Source organism: Drosophila santomea, chromosome 3R (assembly GCF_016746245.2).
Source record: "Drosophila santomea strain STO CAGO 1482 chromosome 3R, Prin_Dsan_1.1, whole genome shotgun sequence".
Lineage (NCBI taxonomy): Eukaryota > Metazoa > Arthropoda > Insecta > Diptera > Drosophilidae > Drosophila > Drosophila santomea.
Window position 1 is genome coordinate 20,672,021 of NC_053019.2, and position 24,375 is coordinate 20,696,395.

The following is a 24,375-nucleotide window of genomic DNA, read 5'->3' on the forward strand; positions in this document are numbered from 1 at the left end:
TTAATTAATCAAAATGAATAAATGTTTAAAAGAAAAGATGTGGAAATTAAAAAACTAAAAAACAACGAAAAATGCGTGGTCACAGAAATAGCACAATTTCAAAATATATTCAATTAATCATAAAAAATAAGTTTAAAAGAAATTAATTTAAAGCAAATTTAATATTTGGTTGAGTATCCATGATTTTCGATGACTGCGTTACATCTTCGACCCATACTCTCCACAAGCTTCTGACATCTCTCCTTTGGAATGGAGTTCCAGGCTTCTTGGACACCTTTCCACAAATGGTCAAGATTCGAAAATTTTTTTTTGGATATCATAACCTTGACATCATTCTATAGATTTTCTATAGGATTTAGGTCATGGCTTTGAGCCGGCCATTCCAGGATTCGTCCTTCAACCACTTTTTAACGACACGAGATGTGTGCTTTGGGTCGTTGTCGTGCTGGAATGTCCATTTCAGAGGCATGTTCTCAAACGTAAATGGTTCCATTTGATTTTTGAGAATGTCCACATACATAAAGCGATCCATTACGCCACTGATCCGGTAAAGCGGACCCACACCACGCCAGGAAAATGCACCCCAGCACATAATGGAACCGGCACCGTGCTTAACAGTCTTCATGGTGTACCTGGGGTTAAGAGCTTGGCCTTTTGGACGACGAACAAATGTTTTCCCATCGGGTCCTATTTTATTGATTTTTGTTTCATCGCTCCAAAGGATGTTTTTCCAAAAATTCAGGTCCTTATCCCGGTGGGCCCGTGCGAAACTTAATCGTTGCGATATGTTACGTTTTGACAGGAGCGGTTTTTTTCTGCTGATGCGTCCAAAGAGGGAAACTTCATTTAGTCTTCTTGCCACTAATTTCCTCGATACATTTGTGCCACATTCTTTATTTATTTCCTCCATAATTTCGCGGGAGGACTTGAAAGGATCCGCTTTGCTCTTCCGTACTATGAGCATATCTGTACGCGGATCAGTTTTTCGTGGCTTTGGTTTGCGTTTTTTTTGATTGGTCAAATATGCTGTGTTCCCCTTTGCTACCTTCAGTGCATTATATACCATTTTCCTCGAACATTTCATTATTTCGGCCATTTCAGCAGGTGTATTGCCAGATTCAGTTAGGTTGAATATCATCCTCCTTTCTTCAACTGAACAATGCTTTCCTCGACCCATTTTTTTAACTTTTGTATTAAATTACAATAATTTGTTGACGAAATTTTTTAAATAACGAAAAAAAACTTAGGAAAACCACTTTTTACACGGAATTTGCTGTAAGTTCTTTAAAGTGTGCTATTTCTGTGACCACGCTAAATAGTCGCTCGCGAACGAAAATTAAGCATAAAGCAGAAGAAAAAAATGATAACGGTAAATTTTTGGGTTGTACGTCATGTAGAAGAGAGCAATAATCGATTCACATCAAAATTTTTGGAATCGAAAGCCAAATACTTCTGAAATAATCGATCTAAAGTTACTGTTCTGATGTGTGCTATTTATACGTCCACGGCTGTACGTACGTACGAATTGGGTGGAACGATTTTGCTTTGTTTTCGGTTTTTCATTTTCACTTAGCAATTGAAAATTTCAATTGTAAATAATTGTTTAATTATCGACAATTGCAGCTGACTGACTGAGAACCAACCGCTCCAGTCGACAGACAACAAAGCGTTCGTTTAGCCAGCCTGCGTCATATTAAAGCAACCCCCCACCACCCACCACCCCCTTGATTTTCCACCTACCACCGCCTATAGACACCCATACCCATTAAAAGGCCATAAACCGAAATCTGAGTCATGGACTGCGGTTGTGAAGAAATATGTGTGTGCATGGTTTTATATATTTATATGGCATAATTAAAGACCCGCAGCCAAATGCGTTGTAATTACCATGCGTATTCACTCGATGCGTATGTCTAATTAACCACACGGCGTATACGCAATCTATATTACGTACACGCCGTGTTGGCGTTTGGGCCTACAAGCCTATTATGTACATAAATTATACATCAATCAGTATATGGCAGGCCTAATCGGATTGCATTTGCTATCCTCGAAAGCATTTCTTTTCCTCCTCTTGCTCGCCCCATTAGATCGGTATCGGATGTCTGGAATTTTGGCCAACTATACAGACATGAAAATGCACTGAGCAAATATATCTCTGCAACAGATATCGAGCAAATTGGTTTAATAAATCCATTTTGGTTTAAAAACAACTCATATTCAGGCAAGTGTGTGTGGTACTTTTCAGTGTGTCTTGGGCAATCGCAGTCGAGGTACTCAAAACTAGTTATGTCTGCAACTGCAATTGTCTGCCGGCCGACAGCTTCTCTGCTCCACTTAGCATTATTTTCCAGCTCCAACTTTCCAATCGCAGCCACTAAAACACTCAAGAGTTTGCCCGTCGGTTGCCCCGACCCAACTTCTCACCCCCTCGCCACCATTTACCTCGATTTCATGAATATACCAAGACGACATCATAATTTACAGGCCCAACCTCGAGCGCATGACAAGTTGTGCCTGCCAGGCGATGCGATGCGATGGCCATGTTCAATCCAACTGCAAACTCCAACTCCAATGACTGACAGCCGCTTTGTCTAGCTCTGGCCAAGACTTTCACCGCCAGCGCAAAATGGAAAGGGGGGCCAAAGAAAAGCAATGAAATGAAAAGAAATCCCTAACCTACCACACCTCAAAACTCACAACTCACAACTCGTAGCACACAACTCACATCTCACATTTGGGAAGAAAGGCAGTTAAGGCAGTTAAGGCGACGGCATAAAATGGTCGTAATCAAAACAAATCAGCGAACGTAGTCTTCATCATGCTGGGCCATCAATCATGGCCCAAAATGAAACGCGATGGCTGAGTTCAGTTGAGTTGAGTTGAGTTGAATGTGCCAAACGCGTCGCAGACAAGACACACAAATGAAGAAATCCAAAACAGTTACCTCTAAAAATATATACCTCCAAATATGTATGTATGTACATATGTACGAATATCCCCAAGCCCAAAAGTTATGACCAACACACAGAGAGAGTCATCGACTTGCGGTCAGAAAATGTGGGAATGGCCAAGAGAAAGGGACGGCAGGAGGAAGAGGAAAAGAGTGGGGACTATCGGTGGCACAATGAAGTGTTTAGTAAACAAATTGCGGTTGCCTTTTGATAATACGCAGCTCAGCTTAGCAGCACTCAAATGGAAGCTGTGAGGAGCTCATTGTGGTGCGAGTTAAACGATGCACAGCCAAGTGGGCGTGGCACTGCGGGGGAGGGGAGGAGCGGACGAGGGGGGAGCGATGGAGCAGAGTGGGTGGCTGGGATGAGCCAAGTTATAAGTGCATTGCACCGAAATATCGATTGACGAAGCAGCTGGAGCAGCAGGAGCAGCAGCAGCACCACCAACAAAAGACGACAATCAACGCTGGCGGGTTCAGACATTCAACCTAAAATGCGTGTGGAGTGCACTGAGATTAAATTGAGCAATCGAAATGCTTAATTAAGGTGAAAGTGCCTGATTGGTGTTATTCATACGAAAAGTAATAAAAAGTGGAGCAAGCTTCTCTAAACTTTTAGGAAAATCATTAAGTAAAAAAACAACATCAATTCCATGATAATTAATCACCCAAAATGTCTGTCGAATAAATAATAGGCCTTTTTTTCACATTCTCGTCTGAGGTGGAACCAGATTTATAAATAGCATTCTGCGCACCTATAATTTATGGGTCACTAAAAGCTTTTTTGGTACCCCTAATCATAAATTTACAAGCATATCAAGAAAAAGCTTTTAAAACGAATGACATTCTATAGTTGGCCTCTAATCAGATATTCCGTGGTGCTTCAAACTAAGCCAACTCATTTAGTAGAGTTGGAACTAATTGTTTTATTTTGTGATCACACGTTTATATATTTAACGCTATAAATTTCATTGTGATAAATTCCTTAAAGTCAGGTAAGTTATTTCGCACCGTGCACTGCTCAAAAGTTTGTTGGAGCATATTAAAAGGACATTGAATGTGCGCGGGTGGCATGGTTGATAGCCAAAAGCTGGAGGAGAAGGGGCTCCAGTTCCGTCCGTCGGTTGGTTGGTTGGTCGCTTGGGTTGGTTGGTGGGGCGTTGGCGTTGGCGCTTGACGGCATCAACGTCACGCAAAAAACCAAAGGGAAACCATAAACTCAAATTAATGACCCCAGCAGGGGGAGAGGAGATGGGGGCGAGTCGGAGACAACGGACAAATGCTGAAAGGCGAGACAGAAGCCAATAAGACCAGCAAGAACAACAATGCTGCAGCGGACCAAAAAATAATAATAACAAAAGCAACAGCAGCATTACCAAGACCAAGACGGTGGAAAAAAAGGCCAAAAGAAGTTCAGTTCTGGGCGTGATTTACCGTTAACAGTTTTTTGTGTTACTGTTGAAAATTAATCTCATTGCAGGCGATTTCACTGCGATTTTCAATGCAAGCCATGGCCGAAAAGCATATAGATGGTAGATATATAGATATATAGCTATATACAAATTGGAGCTGCTCCAGAGCAAAAGCGGCAGATGGTCATGGCGAATCGGTTGCTTCAGTTGGCTCACTTGGCTCAGTTGGCTCCGTGATTATGCAGTCGACGTCGCTGCCATCGTCGTCGTCGTCACAGTCGATTTGTTGTCAAACTGGTTTTACAAATATTTTGCGTTAATCTGGAAGCCCCAGCGCAGCGATGAGGAGGTTAGGCCATATAAGAAGGGGGCGCAGCAGCAGCACCACAAGCAGTTACATTGCAGTCGAGTAAAGCTCAGTGAAAGTCGACAGTCAGTCGTCGTCGTCGTCGTCGTCGTCGTTCCCCCCAAAAACCCACCATTCTCCTCCCTCCTTTTGCCAGCCAGCCAGTTAGCCAGCTAGCAGCACATTCAATTAGATTTAGTATAGGCCAGTATATATAGCTATAGACCATAGACATGGCTTGGCGTTGGCTTCAGAGCTCATTCATGGCGCGGTATTTACAGCCAATTATGAGACAAACAAGTCCAGCTCGCCGTTTGGCCGATGTCAGCGTGTCACGAAGCTGAGAAACTGAGACTCAGAACCAATAAATATGGCCCACGATGGCTAATTATGACCACGAAAAAGATGTAGATGCAATGGGCTTAAAGAGAAGTGATATTTCAAGAGGTTGAAGCTTTAAAAGTCAACTGTAAAGCCTGCTAGCTGTTTCTTTCATATAAATTGGTATCTATTTTCATATTATTTGGGACTTATATTCATTATGTACTTGACTTACCTGGGCATTAAAGTCGAATAGGAATTCCGGGCGCAGCGGACACGGCAGGCCGCACTTGCAGGTACCCTGTGTGAGCAGATAGTCCTTGATCTGGAACTGCGTGCGCAGCGTTTTGCCCGAGGGGCTGGAAAGGAAAGATGCAAAGAAATGGTTTGAGTTGGGTTAAGGTGATAAATGCATTAGTGGATGGGCGTGATTAATTAAGTGAGGGCAGCCAGTCTTTGCCGTTATTCACCCAGCCAACAGCTAAACGCACAATTTGTTTTATGGAAATTATGCAATTAGCCAAGGCCACTGCTTTTGAGCAGCCAGACACCCACAAACCCACTCACTCACTCACTTACTTACTTACTCACTCCCTAACTAAGTATGAGCATAGCAGACTATCCCAATATCCCGGGGGCAATTAGCCGCAGTTAAGTGACCGACTACAGAGGCCAATGGATAGTAGATAGTGAATAGTGGATAGTGAATAGTGGCTAATGGTCGAGTGCTTGATTAACAGCTCGTTGCCGTAATGCTCATTAGCATGACAATGTAAAGTGATTTGCGCATAAATTTGTTTCAATCGCAAACGATCGCATGTGGTGGAAACTTGTTTATATTTGTTATTTGCGTTATAAAGTTATTTGCGTTATAAAGTTATTTGCGACCCTTTGGCAGGGTTTTGCAGGGCAACTGCGTTTTGATACAGTTGACATTCCTTAAGGGTTTCAGATTCTGGTTCAGCATCTGCGACTGACATTCTTGTTGTCTTGAGAAAATGCGCAACAGAAATGCGACAAAATAAAAAGTAAAGGGGGAAACTCCAGATCTGCGTGGACGAACAAAGGCGGTCTCATACATATGCACATATTTAGCGAGCCAAAAAACGCGCCTATGCGCCATAAAATTATGAAAAGGCAGCTACGAAAAAAAAATTGATTTAAATTTCGGTCATTTAATGCCTAAAAAGGAAAGAATGAGACCCCGAACCCGGTGAATCCAGTTTTTAATAATGCCGCGCCCCTTTTGCGGATTGGAATGGGCGCTTTTCCCTTCGCAAACACAAGTTAACCCTTTCAAAAACCCGCTCACCGTCGCCCCCCTCCCTTAAATCAGGCCACGCATGACCGCAAATCTGCCGACATAAATGTGTTGTCGCATGAGCTGGGGGTTACTTCGATTTAAGTGTGTGTGTGTGTGTATAAAAAACAGCACACACTCGTAGCTCGCACCGTACGCAAAAATAAAGAACGCAAAAATCAGGGAATAAAAAACGTAGCTGCTTATTAATTGTAAAGTGTGAGCACGTTGAAGGAATCAAGGGCGCTCATGATGACGCCGTCCAAGGAAAGCGGTAGCTGGAACTGAATCCGAATCAGAATCTGAATCTGAGGCACTCGAACTCGGGGGACTGATGCCAGGGCTCAAGTTCACCGCCGCTCCTCACTTCCCCTGACCCTGAAGTTCTCCACACAGAGAGAAAATATATGTGATAATTAAGATCAAATCTAGTACAGATAAATTATGAAAAGGTTACTCTCAAGCAACTAAAAACTATAAAGAGGGTACGGAGAATATTAAGACTTGATAATCTTTCAATCCCTAAAAAACTATTAACCAATTATAAATATATCATATATAAAAGAAGACTTTTCTCAACGTGTTGCCGTTTCAAGCCGTATGGGAAATCTGAATAATGCATGAAGTGTGAAAGCGGCAAGGGCATTAAATGAAACGACGACGACAGCAACAGGAGCTGTGAACTGTGAGCTGTTAGCTCCGAGCTCGGAGTTCGGAGTAGGGAGTCCGGGGAGCTGGGAGATGGTAGCTGGAGGAGCAGATGAGGAGGACACCAGAACAGCAGGGACAACAATATAATTGAGCGACAGCAACATACAACACAAGCAGCAACAGCATCGAGAATCGTGTTACGGGTTAAACGAGTATGCGAATTGTCAATTGAGTAGCCCTTTTAGCTGGCCAAACAGGAGATGCCTCCGCATCTCATCCCATCCCAACCCATCGCATCCCATCTCATCCCATCTCATATCATCCAAGTCCCAGTTTCCAGTTGCCCAGTTGCCCAGTTGCCAGTTGCAAGTCGCAGCGTCATCAGCATCTTGCTCATCAATGGGAAAAAATGAACGAAAAAAAAAAGAAAGGGGAAAAGGAAACTGGTTCTGGTTTGTTTTATTAATTATTTTTAACTACTTACGAGGGCTACAGAGCTTTATGAGCAACTGAGCCGCGTTCGAGATTGGAAAAATCGATGGCAAGTCGATTGCCAGACATCACGAAGGACACTGCAAAAGAGACAGGGATAGAGAATCATCAACGCCAAAAGCTTATGGCTCAATTTGTATGCAGCTGGCGTGGCAAGGGGCTTAAGAGCCCACCGCTTGCCACTTACAACCGCCTTTCGAGGCAGTTGAGCCAGTTGTGGCAGTTGTGGCAGCAGGGCAAACACGCAGCAGGAATCGTGCACGCGGAGAAATTAATACGATTCAGAGGGCAGTTAAAGACAGATCGTTGCAGCACACGTGATTAAAATCGCCTTTGAGCCCAATTAATGCCATCAACATTGTGGGAAGTGGGCATTGTTTTACCCCAAAATGCAGTGAACTTAAAACTTGGTCAAATTCAGCTAGTTGTTCAAACAGTAACCCTGTACTATGTACTTCACTTTACTCATCATTTTATCGAACGTTAATTTGAAAATATAAAACATAATAGCTGCCCATAAACTTTGATCTAACAAAAGCGTTAAAAGAGCTTGAAAGGCATCACTATTTTTAATCATATCTTATATTTTTTATATTTCTCTCACTTGAAATCGATTTGAAAGGCTGCAAGCAATAAAGTGGCGATTTTATTCTCTCTGTGACAGACGAAGGAGTCGTCGGCAAGTCATTAAATTTGTTTTTTACCTCGTACTTTTATTTGTGTGGTATTTGCACAAAATGCGCTAATAACGTGAGTGGTGCTGCAGTAACTCCCTGCCTCACAATTACTTCCAATTTGCGGCAGTTTAGGGTGGATTTGGCGCTTTTGTGGCCACATGAAAGGCGTTGGGCTAACGAGTTAAAATAATTTAATAAATTATAAACACACAAAACGCCAAGTGCCAAAGAGTTTGCCTTTGCCGTCGAGTGGCCATCGCCCATCGCCCATCAGCCATCGGCCATCCATCCGCTGGAAACCATGAAACCATCAACCATCAACCATCGTCTCATCGTCTTGCTTTTCATGAGAAAAGGTGAAAAAGCTTTACGCCCCTGTGACCTTGAGTGCACCCTCGAGCACAGCAAAAAGAAATAAAAAAAAAAAGAGTTGAGAGTGCAGACAGCTGAGACTGCAAATGGGATTGGGATTGGGATAGGGGATTGGACTGGGTGTTGGCCTCCAGCAGAGACTGAGCCTATTACTAAATTAATAATCCCAAGCAGCGCAAACACAGCGCAAACACCACTAGCAACAGCAAACTTGGCCCAAAGGCAGTGGGCCAGCTACGCCGTGGCGCATGAAACTGTAAAAAATTATCGCACAAAGCCAGCCAGACGGAGTCCAATGCCCGAGGAGAGGACTCCACAGGCGAGGGACAGGCAGGACTGGCAGGACAGGACTTTATCTGCTGTCCTTGTGCCGTCATGTCCTTGACAACGCGCAAAGAAAAGCGAGGAGCGAACAGCCAACAGCCCACGAAGCGGACAAATGCGGCCAATCGCAAAATGAATCATGCCCACGCAGAGAAAATATGAACCCAAAGGTTGCTATATATATGTATAAATATGTATATATATACCAGCACTTTACATCAAGGCAACTTTTTTGATATGCTTTATTATACGTTTAAAATCAATTCACTAAAGACATCATCAATTAACTTGTTTAGCTTGCGAAAGATACTTTAATGTTATATAATTACTTATAGAATGAGCCGCTATCCAGTCAAATTATATCTTCCGTTTAATGCGAAACTCTGTCTCGCCATTAGTGACCAACTCCCATGAGTTAAGCGAGTCAGTTTGGGGCGAAACTATCCGGGGTTTTCCCACGATATCAGGCAACGACAAATTCGCATGGTGGGCGTTGACCAAAGTCAACAAGTCAGAGAAAACAGAGACGACAGAGAGGACAGAGTGAGCTAAGCTGGCGAATTCGCAACAAATGCCTAAATGTGAGTAAAATAAACACATTTCAAAGGTCTGTTCGTCTTTTTATCTGTCTGCCACTCCGGCTGAATGGCTGCCTGACTGCCATGACTGCCATGACTGCCTGACTGGGCTAACTGCCCGACTGGGCCAACAACTGACAATGGAGCGGAGCGCGCTGTTGGCCTGGCCTAGACAAACAGCGAGGAGGCAGGAGACCAACTGCTGATGCAACCTACGCGGCCGCTGAAAGGTTCACCCCGTGGCAGGAGGGCATGAAGAGCAGGCCTCTTTGCAGCAGGGTGCACATACACACACACACACACACACACCGACATATGCATGTGCATGGGATAGGAAAATTGAAAACTGCTTGAATTGCGCTGGCCAAAAAGTATTCCGCATTCTTTAGCAGTTATTCAGGCTGGCGGGGCGCTTCGGCCCGTTTTCCATTCCATTCCATTCGATACGATTCGATCGCTGGCTGGCTGGATCTCCAGCTGCCGTTTTGGATTTATGATTTATGCGCTCGTTGCCGCACAGTGGGCGTTCTGCCTTGCCACTTCCACTTCAATTGCGACTACAACTACAACTACAACTTGGTTTGACTCTCTGACCCGGTCACAGTTTTAAAGCCGCCCTCCGCTGATGTCACGTTGCGCCAAAAGCCATTTAGCACTTGTGCAAACAACAACAGAGCAGCAGCAAGATTTAAATGCTTGCGCAACAATTATTGATTTGCTACACAATTTGTGCAACATTCTTTCCGAGAAACAGCCAACGAGCGAACAACTCGCGGCACAGACGGCAGCTAAACAAAAAGGGGTATTCATAGAGTCAGTGGTGCTGGTTTCGCCAACTACACCTATATAGGAAATGTTATCTTTACCATTATTATTAGAGCATTTCAGAGTGGACTTCTTATATAACATCATCGTAAATTTGCCCTTCTTTGATTAGTTTATATATACTGGCATTATGTGTGACCGGTTTTACTACAATAAAGAGAGGTAGTATCTACTTTACCCCTTCTTTTGTAGCTACTTAGAGAGCACATATTTTTTGCGAGTTTCGGCAACTTTTGTCACCCAAATTACGGAAAACAGCGCTGACAAACCGACGCTTTAACTGGCTTACGGAAACACGAAAAAGAATGCTCAACTCGAAAATTTGCAAAGGGGGCCATGGCGACCATCCATCCATCCATCCGCTTGGGCAAACAGCAAATAGCAACCAGTAACCAGCAACCAGCAACACGCAACGTGGAAATGAGCAGCAGCTGCTTCTGCTCCTGCTCCTGCTGTAGTTCCTCCAGTTTGCTGTAGTTGCTTTAGTTGGTGTAGTTGATTCTGCTGGTGGTGGACAATGACAGCGCTTGACACACGATGTCGTGTCGTCGCCGGGCACAAGTAAATACCAGTGGGCAAAGGACGATGGCGAGGACGTGAACGTGAACGTGGCAGCTAGCGGTGCCCTCAAAGCGTGTCCTGGAAGGGTAATGGCCCAGAGAGTGACTGACTGCCTGACTGGCTGACTGGATGGTTGAGTGAAATGTGACATTGCCAGTAAATGGACTGCGTCGGATAAGCTGCAACTTCTTGACGCCCCAAAACCAAAACCTACAAGCAACGTGAATCGAGTGCCAAGGCTCAATAATCATAATCATGCCTGTCTCATAATGAGAATCTCAGCTCGGGGCTCGAAAAACAAACAACATGCCCCCTGGTAGCTTTCAATCTGCCAATTGAGCGAGGCATTCAGCATTTGGCACTCGCATTCGCAACCATAATCCGTACAAGTGCTTCGAAAAGCAGTTATCCCAGAGCCACAGAGCCATTCAACTAGCCAGGCAACGAGGCAACCCTTTTTCTGGGCAAATGAGCCCCGGGCAACAGCTGCGAGGGAAACTATCCCAACGAGACGAGTCAAGCGCTCAGAAGTGCCAGCCACTTATAAAATCAACAATTACCCAACATCGGCAACAGCCACAAACTCGCAAACAGTTTGCACAGAGCCCAAAAAACAGCAAAAAAAAAAGAAACAGAAACCAAGAAGAAATACTGTAGTACTGAGACAGAGAACCCCCCTTTTTTTTGGCCCTGGGAGCGATTGGACAGACAGAACAATTACAAGTACCCGGGCAAGCAGATATATCCACATACTCGATGCTTTTCAGCATATCTGAGCAAACATTTTATTTGCGTTTGTAATTATGTGTGCTTGATGATAACTCGCAGATAATGCCAGGTAAATATTTACCCTCGTGGTCCGTTGATGGTTGCTAGTTGTTGATGTTGTGCTGTTTTGCTGTTGTGCCTGGTTGCAAAAACATTTCTGACACGACTACTGCAACCCCCCAGACGCCCACTAAACAACATGGGCTCCCCCACTCTAAGCCCCCCTCCCCCCTTGTAACCCCCATGGACAGTGGCATTTCCTATAGCGCGAGGGGATCGCTGAACATTTTTATGGCTTCTCGAATGCGTTTGCGTTCGCCAGACAATAACCAGATTGACTTTTAGCCCGTTCAGCCAAACGTGCTGTAAATGTCATGTCCGTACAACAACACAGCCCAAGCCCAAGCTTGCCCCCGCGAAAAGAATGCTCCGCCGGGAGATATCCTGTGGCCACAGATGTACTCAACCCCCCTGACTACCGACTACCGACTACCGACTGACTACTCACCTGATATAGGCCACCTCATTGTTGTTGGTCAGGCGACGCCAGCCGGGGGCCAAATTTCCATTGTAGCTGGTGGCCGTCTTCCTGTTGATGTGATGGCCATTGCTACTGGCATTGTTGGCTTTGGCAACATTCTTGGCATAGAGCTGATTGTTCTGGCTCATTTGACGCGCCGCATTTGTTGTTGTTGTGGACATGCAATGCGTTGCCCCAGTAGCAGTAGCAGTTGCAGCAGCAACAGTTGCTGCCGTTACTCCCGTTGTTGCCGCTGACTTTATTGGCAACTTTATTTGCGCCTGGCGCTGTTTGGTTTGTTGCTGTTGTTGCTGCTGCTGATGTTGTTGCTGTTGCAGAAGGAGTTGCTGGTTGCTGGTGGGGCAGACAAATATGTGCTGCTGACTGTTTCGCTGCTGTTGTTGCTGCTGCTGCTGCTGCAGATGCAGATTTGCCACTTGCATCATGTTGCCGCTGCCATTGCCGCTTACCAAGCCAGCTGGTAATATCTGTTGCTGTTGCTGCTGTTGGTGCTGCTGCTGTTGCTGTTGCTGGAGATGTTGCTGCTGTTGCACCGCTGCACTTGTAACGACCCGCGATACAAATTTTGTCTGTTGCTGCTGGAAAAACTGATGATGTTGCTGCTGCAAAGGCAACATTTGCTGCTGCTGCTGCTTGAACATATTGATCTGTTGATGCTGATGCTGCTGCTGCTGCTGTTGCTGCTGCTGGTGATGTTGCTGCTGATGGTGCATACCGCTGACCACCGTCTCAGCACTCCCAGCTATGTTCAGCTTGTGCTGGTGCTGATGTTGCTGCTGTTGCTGGCCAGCAGATGCGGCGGCCATGGCGATAACAGCAGCCGTTCAGGAGCTCCTACGCGATTCAGAGCCTGCAAAGAATACAAGGGAATTCCCGGATTAGTCACAGTCTAGAATATAACATATATGGATTCAGAGATTAATCATGTATAGTGAATTTTATTCAAATTAGACTTATTATGATTATATTTTCCTAGGCATACTTCACATTCATGTATAGGCATTAATTGAAGCTTTGCTTTCAATTGTTTGGTTAACCTTTTACCATTTGAAATCTCCATTCTCTTTTGACATGATGGTGAACATATTAGAATAAAAGACCTTTGCAGATTGGCAGATAGCTTGGAAATCCTAATTATAGCTCCGTATTCAATCAATTAACCTATTGTTGTTTTCAGTGGAGGTCTTCTTGGCTTTGTCTCTGGGTTTTTGGTTGACTCATGGTTCCCGCACTTTAATCGAAGTGGAATTGCGTTGCTGCCTTTGTTTTGCTCCACAAGTTGACCACTTACAAAGTCGTAGCTGAATTGAGGGCCCAATCAGGGTTTATGCGCTGCGCGTGTAACGAACATGGAAGTGGCCTAAATCTGGTTTATGCGCCATCTCACGCACAGGTCACCGCAACGCGGCAGTAAGGGGAAAAAACCACAAGGTTGTAAAGCCAAAGTCGCACTTAAATAGATACTGCTAACTGGACGATCGTATAAACGACAAATCGTAGGCCGCACCTTTTGTTATTTATGCGTTGTTAAGTTTTGTGCCCCTTATTCTGCTATTCGCTCACCTTTTAGCTTGCTTTTCGCTTTGCTCATTTGCCAGCATATTAAATTAATTTTGAGTTATTGTGTAAACGAGACGCGGCCATGTCATGTTCATGTTTTTTTATGGTTTCTTTTCTTTTTTTTAAACACTTAATTTCACTTTTTTTTGCAATGATATTATTTTGTATGCCACTCTGCTTCCTTTTTTAGCTTTAATAATGCGACAACGGCGTTTGCGTTTAGCTGCGTATTGTGGCGTTTATACACGTGTAGAAAAACGGATGTATATTTTAATTTATTAATATATTTTTATTATTTTATTTAATTTACGTGTCATAAAATGTGACTGAAGAAAGGTGCTCTTTATCAAGGTAACGTGAAGCTACGGCCATAAAAAGGTGCAAGCATTGGCCATTAAACGTTTAATAGCGTTTGTTTTGATTATTTCTTTGGGTGTACAATCTGCTCATGACTTCATTTGGAATTCAGAAAACGAACGTCAGCAGTGGCGAACGTCGAGTGAAAAGTGGAGAGCAGAGAGCGCAGAGCGCGTAAAAGTAGGTGAATGGAGCATGAAGTGAAGACACCAAAAGCAAAAGCAACGAGCGCGAGGAGAGAGCGCGCGAGGGGGAGGCATCACCCACACCACCTCCTTTTCCCTCACTCTCTCTCTCTCTCTCTCTCTCTCTCTCTCTGTCTCACTTATTCGCTCTCCGCTGCGTTGTTAAGTTTAGCACAATTTGCAGACCATATTTTAAGTAGTATAATTAATGCGTGCCCGTTCGTTTGTTTGTTTGCTTGTTGGCCTGTGCTGCACGGTGGACAATACGGCACAGTGGGCAATAGCCACCACCTGCCCTGTGGTTCTGGTCCGGCGATCAGCGACAACACAAACAACACGAGAGCAGAGCGTCCAGGGGCAGAAGGAGGAGGGGGAGGGTGAGGGCGATGGGTAGGGGAAGGGGGAGAGCAGCTGTTCGCCTTGGGCAGTGGGATGAAAACGAACATTGGTGGCTATCTCGGTGCACTGGTATGGGTATTGGGCATTGGGCAATCGCACAAACACACACACACACGCACACATGCACATGTACGATACGCGTGCCTATGCTGCGGTTTACTGCTGCTATAATATGTACAAAGTGACCTCAATACGCATTACGCTACAAGAGACACACAACAAACACACGACTGACAACTGACGAGTGCACTTCGCTTTAGGCTTTATTATGCACAGACTCGGATTACGCCAAATGCCAATTAAATATGAATTAATTACAACAATTTTGTGTCGCTCAATTCGATTCACGCAATATTATGGCTCGCTCTCGCTCGCTCGCTTATTCTCTCTTTCTGGCCTGCTCTCTCACTCTCATTGGCAAACGCGCACACGAAAATTTTGCTTTTTTTTTGGATTTCAACTTCACGAATTTTATGGCATTTATTCACTTTTAATTGCGGCCAATTGGACACATTACACACCTTATTGCGCTGCTTTTTCGGCGGCGGCGAGTGCGCGCATTTGTTTTGGAATTTGTATGCTGTATTTAACGGAAAATCGACGAATCGACGACCGTCACTCCGTGCACTTTTCCGACCGCGACAACAACAAAATGTGATGTGACCGAAGGTGGACTGCTGGAAAATGCCAGAGCTACAACCGTGCGTAATCGATAGTTCTATGATGCCAGAGTATGTCAGCTATGCAACAATCGATAGCGGACATATCGGTCTGCCAACAGTATGGCAAGCATGTTTCCAATATAAAGTGGCAACTTGGCAGTTAGAGCTTAAATTTATTAAATTTGGCATTACACAAAAGCAATCTCCCTTGCCTAGGAAACAAAAAGTGTAACATTTTCCAAATATTTGTATATTTTATGTCATTTGAAAAGACATGTGGAAGCAAGGCGGCTAAACAGTTTTATTTGTCAAATTGAACAGTACAAAATAAATAAGTATCAGACATGTTGGAAATATTCAGGACGCCCTATGCGGACTCCAAGGAACTGCCGTTGGCCACTGGACCCGGTCCCATCATATCTATTCTCACCGTTTATCTTCTAGTAGTTTTTAAGGCCGGCAGGAAGTTCATGGAGCATCGTGAACCTTATAATCTGCGAGGAGTGCTCAAGTACTATAACATGTTCCAGATCTGCTACAATATAATGATGCTCCTCCCCGTGAGTCCAGAATTCCGAGCATACTTACATATTTTCAATTAAGTAATCATTTTTCCTCAGGGATACTACTTCATGTTGGCATTCCAACCGTACAACTTTCGCTGCATGACCGTTTTGCAGCAGGATCATCCGCTGAAGAACTGGGAGCGATGCATCAGCTATGCCTACTACATAAACAAGATCGTGGACCTAATGGACACCGTGTTTTGCGTGCTGCGCAAGAAGTACTCGCAAATAACGTTCCTGCACGTTTTCCACCACGTCCTAATGCCCTCCGTCGGTTACTTGATAATACGATTCTATGGCTACGGGGGTCAACTCTTCTTCCTGTGCTCCTTTAATGTAATCGTTCATATTTTCATGTATGCGTACTACTATTCGGCAATCGAGGGCAACACGGTGCGTTGGAAGCGGTGCTTGACGCTCATGCAAATGCTGCAGTTCCTCCTCATGTTTGGCCACTGTGCCTTCACCGCCATGCAGCGGGAGTGCGAGGCCTCGCAGGGAACCCTCCTTCTGGTCAGCTGCTCCGCCGCGATCATGTTCATCATGTTCGCCAACTTTTATTTCCACTGCTACATGAGACCGAAGCATAAGAAGAACTGAAGCTTAAATGAAGTCGAAAATTAAAAATAAATTTTTTTTGTCATACGCTTTTCGTGAGCTATTTAATAGTAAACTTGCAAGATTTAAAAAATTTTGATTTGTAATTAAAAGTATGTATTTCAAATAAACGTTTTCCATTAGGGTTACTCACTACTAACATAAACGGAGTTATCGATTACAGCCAGCTCAAGTTTCGGCATACGGTAACACTTTAAAGTGCAACAACGCGCGCGTTGCCGGCAACCGTCGAATATTTGCAATTACTCGCGAAATCCATTAAAACAATTATAGCATTTAACTAAATTATTGGTGATACCTCGATGGTCTAGCTGCTCGAATCGGAAACATGTCTGCCAGCTCCTCCAGCAACGCTTGCAAGCTCCTGTTGCTCGGCCGCTGCCTGCGCGCCGTGCTCCTCAGCGTGGCCATCCAATTCCTGCTGCTCACCGTGTTCCTGCTGTTTGTGAACTTCCAACTGTTGCATCCACTCGCCTGGGTGACGGGCACACTGCGTCTGGTAGCCAGCTGGTACACCTGGTTTGCCAGCATCCCGCTGGTAGCCTCCGTCGTGCTCTACGGCGTGGTCCTGTGCCAGCAGCACCTGTCGGAGCGGCCCTACTACCCAACCCGGTACCGCTGGCTCGTGCATTACGGTCCACTCAAGGTACTCTTCCTGGGTGCCCATCTGCTGGTCGGTTTGCTGACCGCCTGGCTCTACACGGGCTACCTGAACACAGACTATCAGTGAGTATACCTAGAATGGAATGAATTCGTCGGTACTTATGTTTCCTTTTGTTCCTAGACATCTGAGATACACGTGCTATGGCCAGGATTGCATTAGTGCCTACCATGTCTATCTATTGGGCATCGGCCTGTCCGCCGGCTGCTACTACTTTGTCTCTGTTCACATGCGCCAGGAGATCTCAATTGAATTCCCCATCGTGGAGCAGTCGCAGGCGGAGAAGATGCGCGAACTACTTTACGGCAGTTTGGCCAAAGCTCTAGTAAGATCACTGCTGCCCACGCTCAGTTACACCGCCCTCTTTTGGCTTTTCGGACCCATGATATGCCACAAACTTAGTCACATTCTCTCAGTGGACATGGACGAGCGACTGGAAGGTTTCTTTGGAGTCGCGACCAATGTGCGCCTGCTTTTCTACGGCTATTTGCTGACCGCCCAAATTCTGAGTAACATGCACCTCATGCGTTGCTTCTACGGCATTTTGCTGTCGGAGGATTTGCCCCTGGTGGTGACTAAACCGCGAGCTGCCTTTGCCCATGAACAAGACATAACCTTGGTAGCGGGACTCGGAGTCTTCAACGTGTATGTGGTGCAGTGCCTTGCTGCTCATTATTTCTACAAGCTGGCGTTTCGAAAGAATTCGGCACAGCGGGCAGAGATATTCCAGCTTACCGAGCCGGGCAACCGTCCAGCAAACTGGCGCTCCCTTTGCGACCAGTGTTTGAGTATTCTCGGCAGCTTTACCGATGAACTAACCGAGTCCATGCAGAAGATAAGTGTACTCAAGGGCGCCCAGAGTCTGCCAATGCCGAAGATAACTGAATCGCTTACTGCTAGCTTAATGGCCGAGAAGGTGTTGCTGCGGCAATACAACCAGATCCACGGCATCCGACCCATTGTGTCGCCCACTCGCGAGGATGGAGTGGATCGTCCAGCGGATGGCATGCGACATGTTCCCAACTGGTGTGAGCGCGTCTCCACACAGTTGGAGCTGTCCCTACAACGGTTGCTACAGCGAGTTCCCGGCATTGTGTACTTCTTCAAGGAACCCGAAGGTTCCAAGACAACGTTTCTGCTGGCCAACTCCCTGCCCGTAGTCTATTTGACGCAGGCTCTGGCACTGGTGTGTGCGGCATCGCTCAAAGAGGATCCATATGGAGTGGTGCAGAACGATTTGGCGGCTATCATCAAGGCGATCAACAAGCTGCGAAATGAGCTGGACAAGCTAAGCAACGTGATAGGCAACATTAGGGCACCGAGCTCCAGCTTTAATGTGCTTCGATGCGCAGTGCGTCGCAGTTTGTACGCCATCTGTAACTCATTCTGCGATTATCTGGGCGATCTCCTGCCCCCTGGAGAGGAACTGCGACAGCTACAGGACCTAGTCTGCCAGGAATAAACCCATCCATCACTTTATACACTCATCTTGTACACTGTTTTGCATCTCTTTAGTTGTTTGTCTGCGGTAACAATAAAAATTAATAAATATAACTACAAACGTTCAATAGTTATAGAATACTATTGACTTTTATACTTAAAGTACGAAATGGTAACACGCGATTTGATCATAACTAGCACTGATGAAATGGTCTGCAGGTTGAATGTGTACAAGCGGGCAGCCTCACTGTTCCTCCATCGCCACTGCCATCATGAGCAGGGCCAGATCCTGCTCCAGCTGCCGATTGGGTCAAAGCTCAGCTGTTTTCGTAGGCACTGAGCTGGCGACGGCAACGGTGGCAGCCTCTCCCAAGGATTGCTCCAGCTGCTCGGCCACCTCATCCAGGTGTTTGAGGGCCTCCTTGGCCTTGCGATTGCGTCCGTCCACGAAGATCTGCGTGTCCAGGAAGTGCAGGGCTCGGAAGGCCATACCGCCTTGCGGGTCATATAAGCTGTCCAACTTTTTCGGATTTCTGGCGCTGGCACTCTGGTCCGGCGTGTCGGGATCGAAGGGCACGTATTCCTGAATGGGTTCCTTGTGCCACCGGAAAATGTTTCGCGAATCTGTGGGGAGTTGGTATATCATTACGTTGTTCTTTTTTTCGGTGGGGGGGATATGGCACCTAGATCAGCCAGCACTCGCGTCATTTCCCGTATCTGGGCATCCTGTCGCTCCAGCCGAAAGTTCATTTCCGTCAGCATGTTGGTCAGTGACATCTTCTCCGATTGCGCCAACTCGTTCTTCTTGTTCTCCTTTATGGTTTGACTGCAAGATGTCTGGATTAATGTAGCTCTGAATCCACTAGGGATCTCTGTTTACCAACCGTGAGTACTCGAAAATCAGAAGACCGGCTCCGATAGAGAATATGATGAACTCGCCCAGCAGATTGGCTCCCAGCTCAATGGCCATCGCCTCGTTCAGCGGCGGAACATTAACGCGACCTCCCATGTTTAGGGCCCACATCTTGGTCTTCACCTCCACCCAGTTGTAGACTGAAAATGTGGGATTAAGGCTCGTAATCTCATCTAATCACATCGCACCACTTACACTGCGCGGGCGGCATGCAGATGTATTTCCTGAAGAAGGGGCTCGACTTGGCATTGGACTTGATCACGTTGGCTATCGGCTTGCTGACCTGCTTGATGGCCAAAATGCCGAGCTTGGCCGCCGGGAAGACGCCAATAACCATTGTTTTTCCTTTTAACTAATAACTATTACAAAATATCCGTGCAAAATTAGAGATGTGTACGAGGTAGCGGTGTGCACAGTGATAACCGATAGGCAATTTTCTAGTGATGACAATTTGAAACTACAAGCTTAACCGTAAATAACGGGTCACTCTCGATAAGACGAACTTGGAAATTACTTGTGTATTTATTGAATTACATAATTGAATAATCGACACATTTGTAACCGATTTCGTACAGTCGATATAAAATTATACAAAAAGAAATCATTATTTTTCTACGTTTCTCAGGGCTGCCTTAATCCAGTTGATGTCCCTTTGGTTCCGCTCCACATCCGCACTGATACAGTCCACGCACTCATCTAGAGCTCTTTTCTGCTCCTCAAACTCCTGGTTTTGTTTCTGACTTTTTGCATATGTTCTATAAAAAACAAGTAATTTTTTAGAAATAAAATTGTTTAAAACATTGCAAATAGTTCGCACTTTGAAACCTCGTAGTATATGAGACCCATGCCAATGCCAAACACAAAAGCCTCGCTCAGCATATCAGCGCCCAGTCTGGTGGCGATCGGAGTGGAGAGACGTGGAATCCGCCTGGGCTGCTTCAGTCGCAGCATACGGAGCTTGGAACGGACCTCAAAGGTGTTGTAAAGCTGGGCTGGCGGAATGATGACATAGCGCCGGATGAAGGGATGATGCTTGCCCATCCATATGAGAAGGTCTCCAAATGGCTTGCTAATCCGTTTTACGCCATGTATGAAAAGCTTGCCAACTGGAAAACTGCCGATCACCATTGTGCGTAACATAAAATTTTGCACGAATATAAGGGCGACTGACATTTCCACGCCGATTCAGTTACACTCCAAATCCGCCGTACTGCTACATCCCGTATAGGTTTCTCTGCTGACCAACTTGCTTCTCAGCTGATGGATTTCCTTGGACTGCCGGCTGACCTTGTTGGTGAGGTCACCAATTCTTTCCTCCAGCTTCTCCCGATGCAACCTGTGTTTCTCGTGCTTCATCCTGTCCTTCTTGGCTTGCCTACAAACATATTTAAAATAAACAGGAATGTTTCTTTTGGAAAATCGTGGTTTGCAAACCTTTTGAATTCCCCTATAATCAGCGTGGCGCCAATAATGAAGATGATCATTTCGCCCAGGATATCGCCACCCATTTCGATAGTCATCGCGTCAGTTAGGGGCGGAATAAGACGAGGTTGTCCCAGTCCCAGCATCCACATCTTGGAGCGAACATCAATAACATGGTATACTGCACATTATATTGGTTATATTGATAATTAGTCTGGCATTCCACGGATTTCACTTACATCTTGCTGGGGGAGCAACAACCAGGGATTTGAATGAATGATTACTTTTGGCCTTTTGCTTGATCATATTGCCGATGGGTTTGCTAATGTGCTTGATGGCAAGTAAAGCTAGTTTTCCCAGTGGAAAGACTCCCACAACCATTGTGCAATTTCCAAATTTTCGACTAAATTCCCTGAGCTCACTATAACCGAAAATTTTCAAATTTAAAATAATCAGTGCTGCAAGTATAACCGATTAGTTATCCCTCAGTGGCGCGAAATTTGAATTCCTCTCGCGGCTGCTTTCACAAACTTTTTATATCCAAATCCAACTAGTTTCTTTAAGTTTTCAACTTTTTTTTTAAATAGTAATGTATCAGATTCTGTAAAGATTTTTGAAATTAAATGGTAATATTTGGCACATAAAACCCGGTCACACCTGTTACAAAAACGCTCGTTTTGTTTGTTTTTAATCTTAACTTCTGTTTAAATATTTTGTGATAAACAAAATGTCTGCACTTGGGGATTCGGATGATGAAACTGAGTTTAAAGATATCAGCGCCACAAATTATCATCGTGTGCAGGAGAAAGTGGCAAAGGTGAGTTTAAAATGAGATTGGCGTGGCCAGCTTTCATGATAAAGTCAGCTGGCTTTGCATTTCAAGTAAACACGACTACTAAATACCCTTTCCCCTTACAGATAAGCTATGCAGATGGCGTTGCCGATGGCAGGGAAAAGGTCTTCCAAGACAGCTTCGATGAAGGCTTTGAGAATGGCTTTAAAACCGGATTCGAACTGGCCAAACTAAGTGCCTTCTATGAAACCATGAAAAGTGCGGGAGCAGAAAGTTTAGAATTGAAGGCAGAACAAGAGGCTTACCACAATCTGAAATTAGCAGATGCAACAGATAAAGCGCACTTCAAATACTTGGAGCACCAGGGCGATCCACTCAACGTGATATCCGCCAAACAAAGGACCTATGTGGACGACCTCCTTGGAAAACTATCACAGCAACTCCCGGCAACTATGAATTTATTCACATCGGGAAGCGATTCTAGTGTTAATGTGGTTTAATGCATGTGTTGAAGAATTATCAATATAAACTGAAAGTATATCTGCGCTCGACTTATAAATAAAGACTGTCCGGCGTGCCCTCCTTCCTCCTGTACAAGACCGGATTCAAACTAGCCAAACTAAGTGCTTTCTATGAAACCATCAACTCGAAACAGAATTAAATAGGCCTGCTGCCAATAGAACTCATTTTTGAAATTCCACTAAATTTTATATTTGGCTTAGTATTTAAATCGTTACATACATATATGTTAAATGTACAAATTCAAATGAGAATACAAGTGACGGGGGACGAGGCCTATAAAAAGCACAGACAAAGGCCTTAAACCTAAAGTTGTAGTTAATAGCTCTAGCTAAGTGATCAATCTATTTCGGTGCTATTTCGGCCATGTTGGCCTCGAAAATGGCCGTGTTGATTCGGTGCTTGAGGGCGACAAGCACCTCCCGATTGCTGATGGCGCGCATCTCGTTGGCTACGTACTCTCCATACGTTGCGAACTCGTCGCGCGCTGGCGGCAGGCTGACAATGGTGGGCGGAGGTGGACTGGAGATGGCTTGGGCCTGCACTTGTTTCGGCGGCGTGTTCACCTTTGGCAGGCGCAGGTTACTCATCGTTATTCCGGGCGAGGTGGTCAACACACTGCTGGCTGTGCCGTTGGCACTACTTTCCAGTGCGGGGGACAGAATGGAGGTGGTGTTGTGCGATGCTGGACTGGCTTCGTAGTACATGCGTTTGACCGGCGGCGGATGCAGTTGCGTGTGCTCCTCAAAGTAGCTATCCTCCTGCCCACCCGCCGTGTCCCGCCGCTGGATTTTAATGATTCGTGTGGGCATTACGTGCACCGAGCTGCTGCCTGTGTTTTGGGATGGTGTGGTCTGGTAGTGCAGTTCGCCGCTCTCATTGGCCTGGAAGCTGACTGCTTCCACGGCGTTGCCCTGGTGGTGCAGGTCCATCAGAGTCTGATGGTGATTCTCCAGCGGCTCCGTCTCTTCCTGTTCGTTGAGACTCACAAAGCGGACACTCATTTCTTTTGCCTGCTTAGGCTTGACCTCTCCATCCTCCAGCTCCGACTCCTCAATGTCGTCCACGTCTTTGGTTGTCTCCTCGATGAGTTTCTCCAGCTCCTGGGCCCGACTGCTGGCGTGGTTCTTGCGGAGGTACTCCTCGTTCATGTTGGCGTTCGTATTGCTATTGTGATTGGCCGGCGTGCTGCTGTCGCTGTTATGATCGGCGGTAACCTCGCCCAGGGCGAACTTGCGCTCGTCGCCCTGCAGATCCGCCTTCAGGCGACCCTTTGTGGAGCGGCAGGCGTAGGGCGAGCTAAGGAACACCAGGTTCTTGAAGCCAAACCACTTGGAGTTGTAGGGCTCTTTGCGTTTCATGCGACTGATCTCGCGGTGGTACTGCGTGCGCAGCGTGTGAAACTTCTTCTCCAGCTCGTTGATCGGGATGTTCCCGCCCAGCACCTGGCTGACTTCGTTCAAGAGCCGCTGCTTGACGTCCTTCTTCCGGTACTCGTCGCAGGTCATGTCCCACAGACCGCGTCGGCTGCGGTACTCACTGATCAGCTGCAGCGTCTTCTCGCGCGTCCACTCCATTTTTAGATTGCTGAGTCGGATCTGGCCGGGCAATCTAGAATCGGTGTCAGAACAATGGGCTGTCGGTGCTCCCTTACTGTCGGGGAAGGGATCGCGCACTGGTTAGCCGGCCACTAATATTAATAGACCAGAGAAGTTACCTCGAGGCTGATCGTGATCGTTTGTGTGCTCGGGAGCGGGAGCTGTGCTCTGGTTTATTTTTGCTACTCCAAACAGCAGCTGGTTTCGCTCTGCCGATGCCTCTGCGCCAATTGGCTGGCACGGACTGTCCGCCGCGCCCTGGAACGGGTGCCTAGAGGAGCTGGAAGTATGATGGGACCAATTCCATCGGCTATAATGCCTATTTGGTTTGTTTAAAGTGCACAAAAGTACAGCAGATTTCCGATTTCCACCCCCTTGCGCGAAAACAAACGCTGTGTATCCATCTTGGGCGCTATCGATTCATCGGTTGTTTCGATGAGACCGTATTCGTTGTGGATTGGTTTGCATTCGTCACTAGAGTACTTATTCATGTCTAATATCTGGATAAATCTCCAAAAACTAGTATTGTAAAGAATAAAATGTAATCTTTAAATAAAAACA

At 45.7% G+C, this 24,375-nt stretch overlaps 8 protein-coding genes across 15 annotated transcripts in view; 3 read left to right on the plus strand and 5 right to left on the minus strand.

Annotated features, from left to right (window-relative positions):
- The window catches only part of LOC120452523 (polyglutamine-repeat protein pqn-41), a 32,073-nt gene extending 16,776 nt beyond the window's left edge, over window positions 1-15,297 (minus strand). For 4 of the 8 annotated variants that reach the window (XM_039636782.2, XM_039636786.1, XM_039636785.1 and 1 more), the window contains exons 1-4: window positions 15,144-15,296; window positions 13,685-13,904; window positions 12,089-12,971; window positions 5,268-5,391 (exon numbers count right to left, since the gene is read on the minus strand). In XM_039636782.2, the coding sequence (XP_039492716.1) occupies window positions 5,268-5,391; window positions 12,089-12,927 (963 nt within the window). In that variant the 5' untranslated portion in view covers window positions 12,928-12,971; window positions 13,685-13,904; window positions 15,144-15,296. Of the gene's footprint in view, window positions 1-5,267; window positions 5,392-12,088; window positions 12,972-13,684; window positions 13,905-15,143 lie in introns of all 8 variants that reach the window. The other 4 variants (XM_039636779.2, XM_039636783.2, XM_039636780.2 and 1 more) reach the window with 3 other exon arrangements.
- Window positions 15,298-15,525: 228 nt separating this feature from the next.
- Window positions 15,526-16,541, plus strand: LOC120452530 (elongation of very long chain fatty acids protein F). The gene is made up of 2 exons (XM_039636794.2): window positions 15,526-15,844; window positions 15,905-16,541. The coding sequence occupies exons 1-2, from the start codon at window positions 15,629-15,631 to the stop codon at window positions 16,448-16,450; spliced, it is 762 nt and encodes a 253-aa protein (XP_039492728.1). The 5' UTR covers window positions 15,526-15,628; the 3' UTR covers window positions 16,451-16,541.
- A 106-nt stretch (window positions 16,542-16,647) lies between these two features.
- On the plus strand, window positions 16,648-18,690 carry LOC120452524 (nucleoporin Ndc1). The gene is made up of 2 exons (XM_039636787.1): window positions 16,648-17,194; window positions 17,253-18,690. Exons 1-2 carry the CDS (start codon window positions 16,797-16,799, stop codon window positions 18,589-18,591), a joined length of 1,737 nt encoding a protein of 578 aa, XP_039492721.1. The 5' UTR covers window positions 16,648-16,796; the 3' UTR covers window positions 18,592-18,690.
- Window positions 18,622-19,895, minus strand: LOC120452529 (putative OPA3-like protein CG13603). The gene is made up of 4 exons (XM_039636793.1): window positions 19,678-19,895; window positions 19,454-19,622; window positions 19,253-19,395; window positions 18,622-19,193 (listed from the first exon to the last, which is right to left on the minus strand). Exons 1-4 carry the CDS (start codon window positions 19,817-19,819, stop codon window positions 18,880-18,882), a joined length of 768 nt encoding a protein of 255 aa, XP_039492727.1. The 5' UTR covers window positions 19,820-19,895; the 3' UTR covers window positions 18,622-18,879.
- Window positions 19,896-19,985: 90 nt separating this feature from the next.
- On the minus strand, window positions 19,986-20,666 carry LOC120450832 (putative OPA3-like protein CG43998). Its single transcript, XM_039634014.2, has 2 exons — window positions 20,300-20,666; window positions 19,986-20,237 (listed from the first exon to the last, which is right to left on the minus strand). Exons 1-2 carry the CDS (start codon window positions 20,653-20,655, stop codon window positions 20,087-20,089), a joined length of 507 nt encoding a protein of 168 aa, XP_039489948.1. The 5' UTR covers window positions 20,656-20,666; the 3' UTR covers window positions 19,986-20,086.
- Window positions 20,666-21,377, minus strand: LOC120450833 (putative OPA3-like protein CG13603). Its single transcript, XM_039634015.2, has 3 exons — window positions 21,144-21,377; window positions 20,917-21,085; window positions 20,666-20,857 (listed from the first exon to the last, which is right to left on the minus strand). The coding sequence occupies exons 1-3, from the start codon at window positions 21,283-21,285 to the stop codon at window positions 20,668-20,670; spliced, it is 501 nt and encodes a 166-aa protein (XP_039489949.1). The 5' UTR covers window positions 21,286-21,377; the 3' UTR covers window positions 20,666-20,667.
- Window positions 21,378-21,579: 202 nt separating this feature from the next.
- On the plus strand, window positions 21,580-22,320 carry LOC120450835. Its single transcript, XM_039634018.2, has 2 exons — window positions 21,580-21,721; window positions 21,823-22,320. Exons 1-2 carry the CDS (start codon window positions 21,632-21,634, stop codon window positions 22,195-22,197), a joined length of 465 nt encoding a protein of 154 aa, XP_039489952.1. The 5' UTR covers window positions 21,580-21,631; the 3' UTR covers window positions 22,198-22,320.
- A 60-nt stretch (window positions 22,321-22,380) lies between these two features.
- On the minus strand, window positions 22,381-24,229 carry LOC120450829. Its single transcript, XM_039634012.2, has 2 exons — window positions 23,934-24,229; window positions 22,381-23,869 (listed from the first exon to the last, which is right to left on the minus strand). The coding sequence occupies exon 2, from the start codon at window positions 23,791-23,793 to the stop codon at window positions 22,561-22,563; it is 1,233 nt and encodes a 410-aa protein (XP_039489946.1). The 5' UTR covers window positions 23,794-23,869; window positions 23,934-24,229; the 3' UTR covers window positions 22,381-22,560.
- Between the last annotated feature and the right edge of the window lie 146 nt (window positions 24,230-24,375).

Bases quoted from the DNA above. Each gene is read 5' to 3' on its own strand.
- LOC120452524 (XM_039636787.1), top strand. From the start codon at position 16,797: ATGTCTGCCAGCTCCTCCAGCAACGCTTGCAAGCTCCTGTTGCTCGGC. The intron at 17,195-17,252 runs GTGAGTATACCT...TTTTGTTCCTAG, and splicing joins TACCTGAACACAGACTATCA to ACATCTGAGATACACGTGCT.
- LOC120452530 (XM_039636794.2), top strand. From the start codon at position 15,629: ATGTTGGAAATATTCAGGACGCCCTATGCGGACTCCAAGGAACTGCCG. The intron at 15,845-15,904 runs GTGAGTCCAGAA...ATTTTTCCTCAG, and splicing joins ATATAATGATGCTCCTCCCC to GGATACTACTTCATGTTGGC.
- LOC120452529 (XM_039636793.1), bottom strand. From the start codon at position 19,819: ATGGTTATTGGCGTCTTCCCGGCGGCCAAGCTCGGCATTTTGGCCATC. The intron at 19,623-19,677 runs GTAAGTGGTGCG...CCACATTTTCAG, and splicing joins CTGCATGCCGCCCGCGCAGT to TCTACAACTGGGTGGAGGTG. The intron at 19,396-19,453 runs GTTGGTAAACAG...GACATCTTGCAG, and splicing joins CTGATTTTCGAGTACTCACG to TCAAACCATAAAGGAGAACA.
- LOC120450829 (XM_039634012.2), bottom strand. From the start codon at position 23,793: ATGGAGTGGACGCGCGAGAAGACGCTGCAGCTGATCAGTGAGTACCGC.
- LOC120450835 (XM_039634018.2), top strand. From the start codon at position 21,632: ATGTCTGCACTTGGGGATTCGGATGATGAAACTGAGTTTAAAGATATC. The intron at 21,722-21,822 runs GTGAGTTTAAAA...TTCCCCTTACAG, and splicing joins TGCAGGAGAAAGTGGCAAAG to ATAAGCTATGCAGATGGCGT.
- LOC120450832 (XM_039634014.2), bottom strand. From the start codon at position 20,655: ATGTCAGTCGCCCTTATATTCGTGCAAAATTTTATGTTACGCACAATG. The intron at 20,238-20,299 runs GTGCGAACTATT...TGTTTTTTATAG, and splicing joins ATATACTACGAGGTTTCAAA to AACATATGCAAAAAGTCAGA.
- LOC120450833 (XM_039634015.2), bottom strand. From the start codon at position 21,285: ATGGTTGTGGGAGTCTTTCCACTGGGAAAACTAGCTTTACTTGCCATC. The intron at 21,086-21,143 runs GTAAGTGAAATC...TATAATGTGCAG, and splicing joins TGTTGCTCCCCCAGCAAGAT to TATACCATGTTATTGATGTT. The intron at 20,858-20,916 runs GTTTGCAAACCA...ATATGTTTGTAG, and splicing joins ATTATAGGGGAATTCAAAAG to GCAAGCCAAGAAGGACAGGA.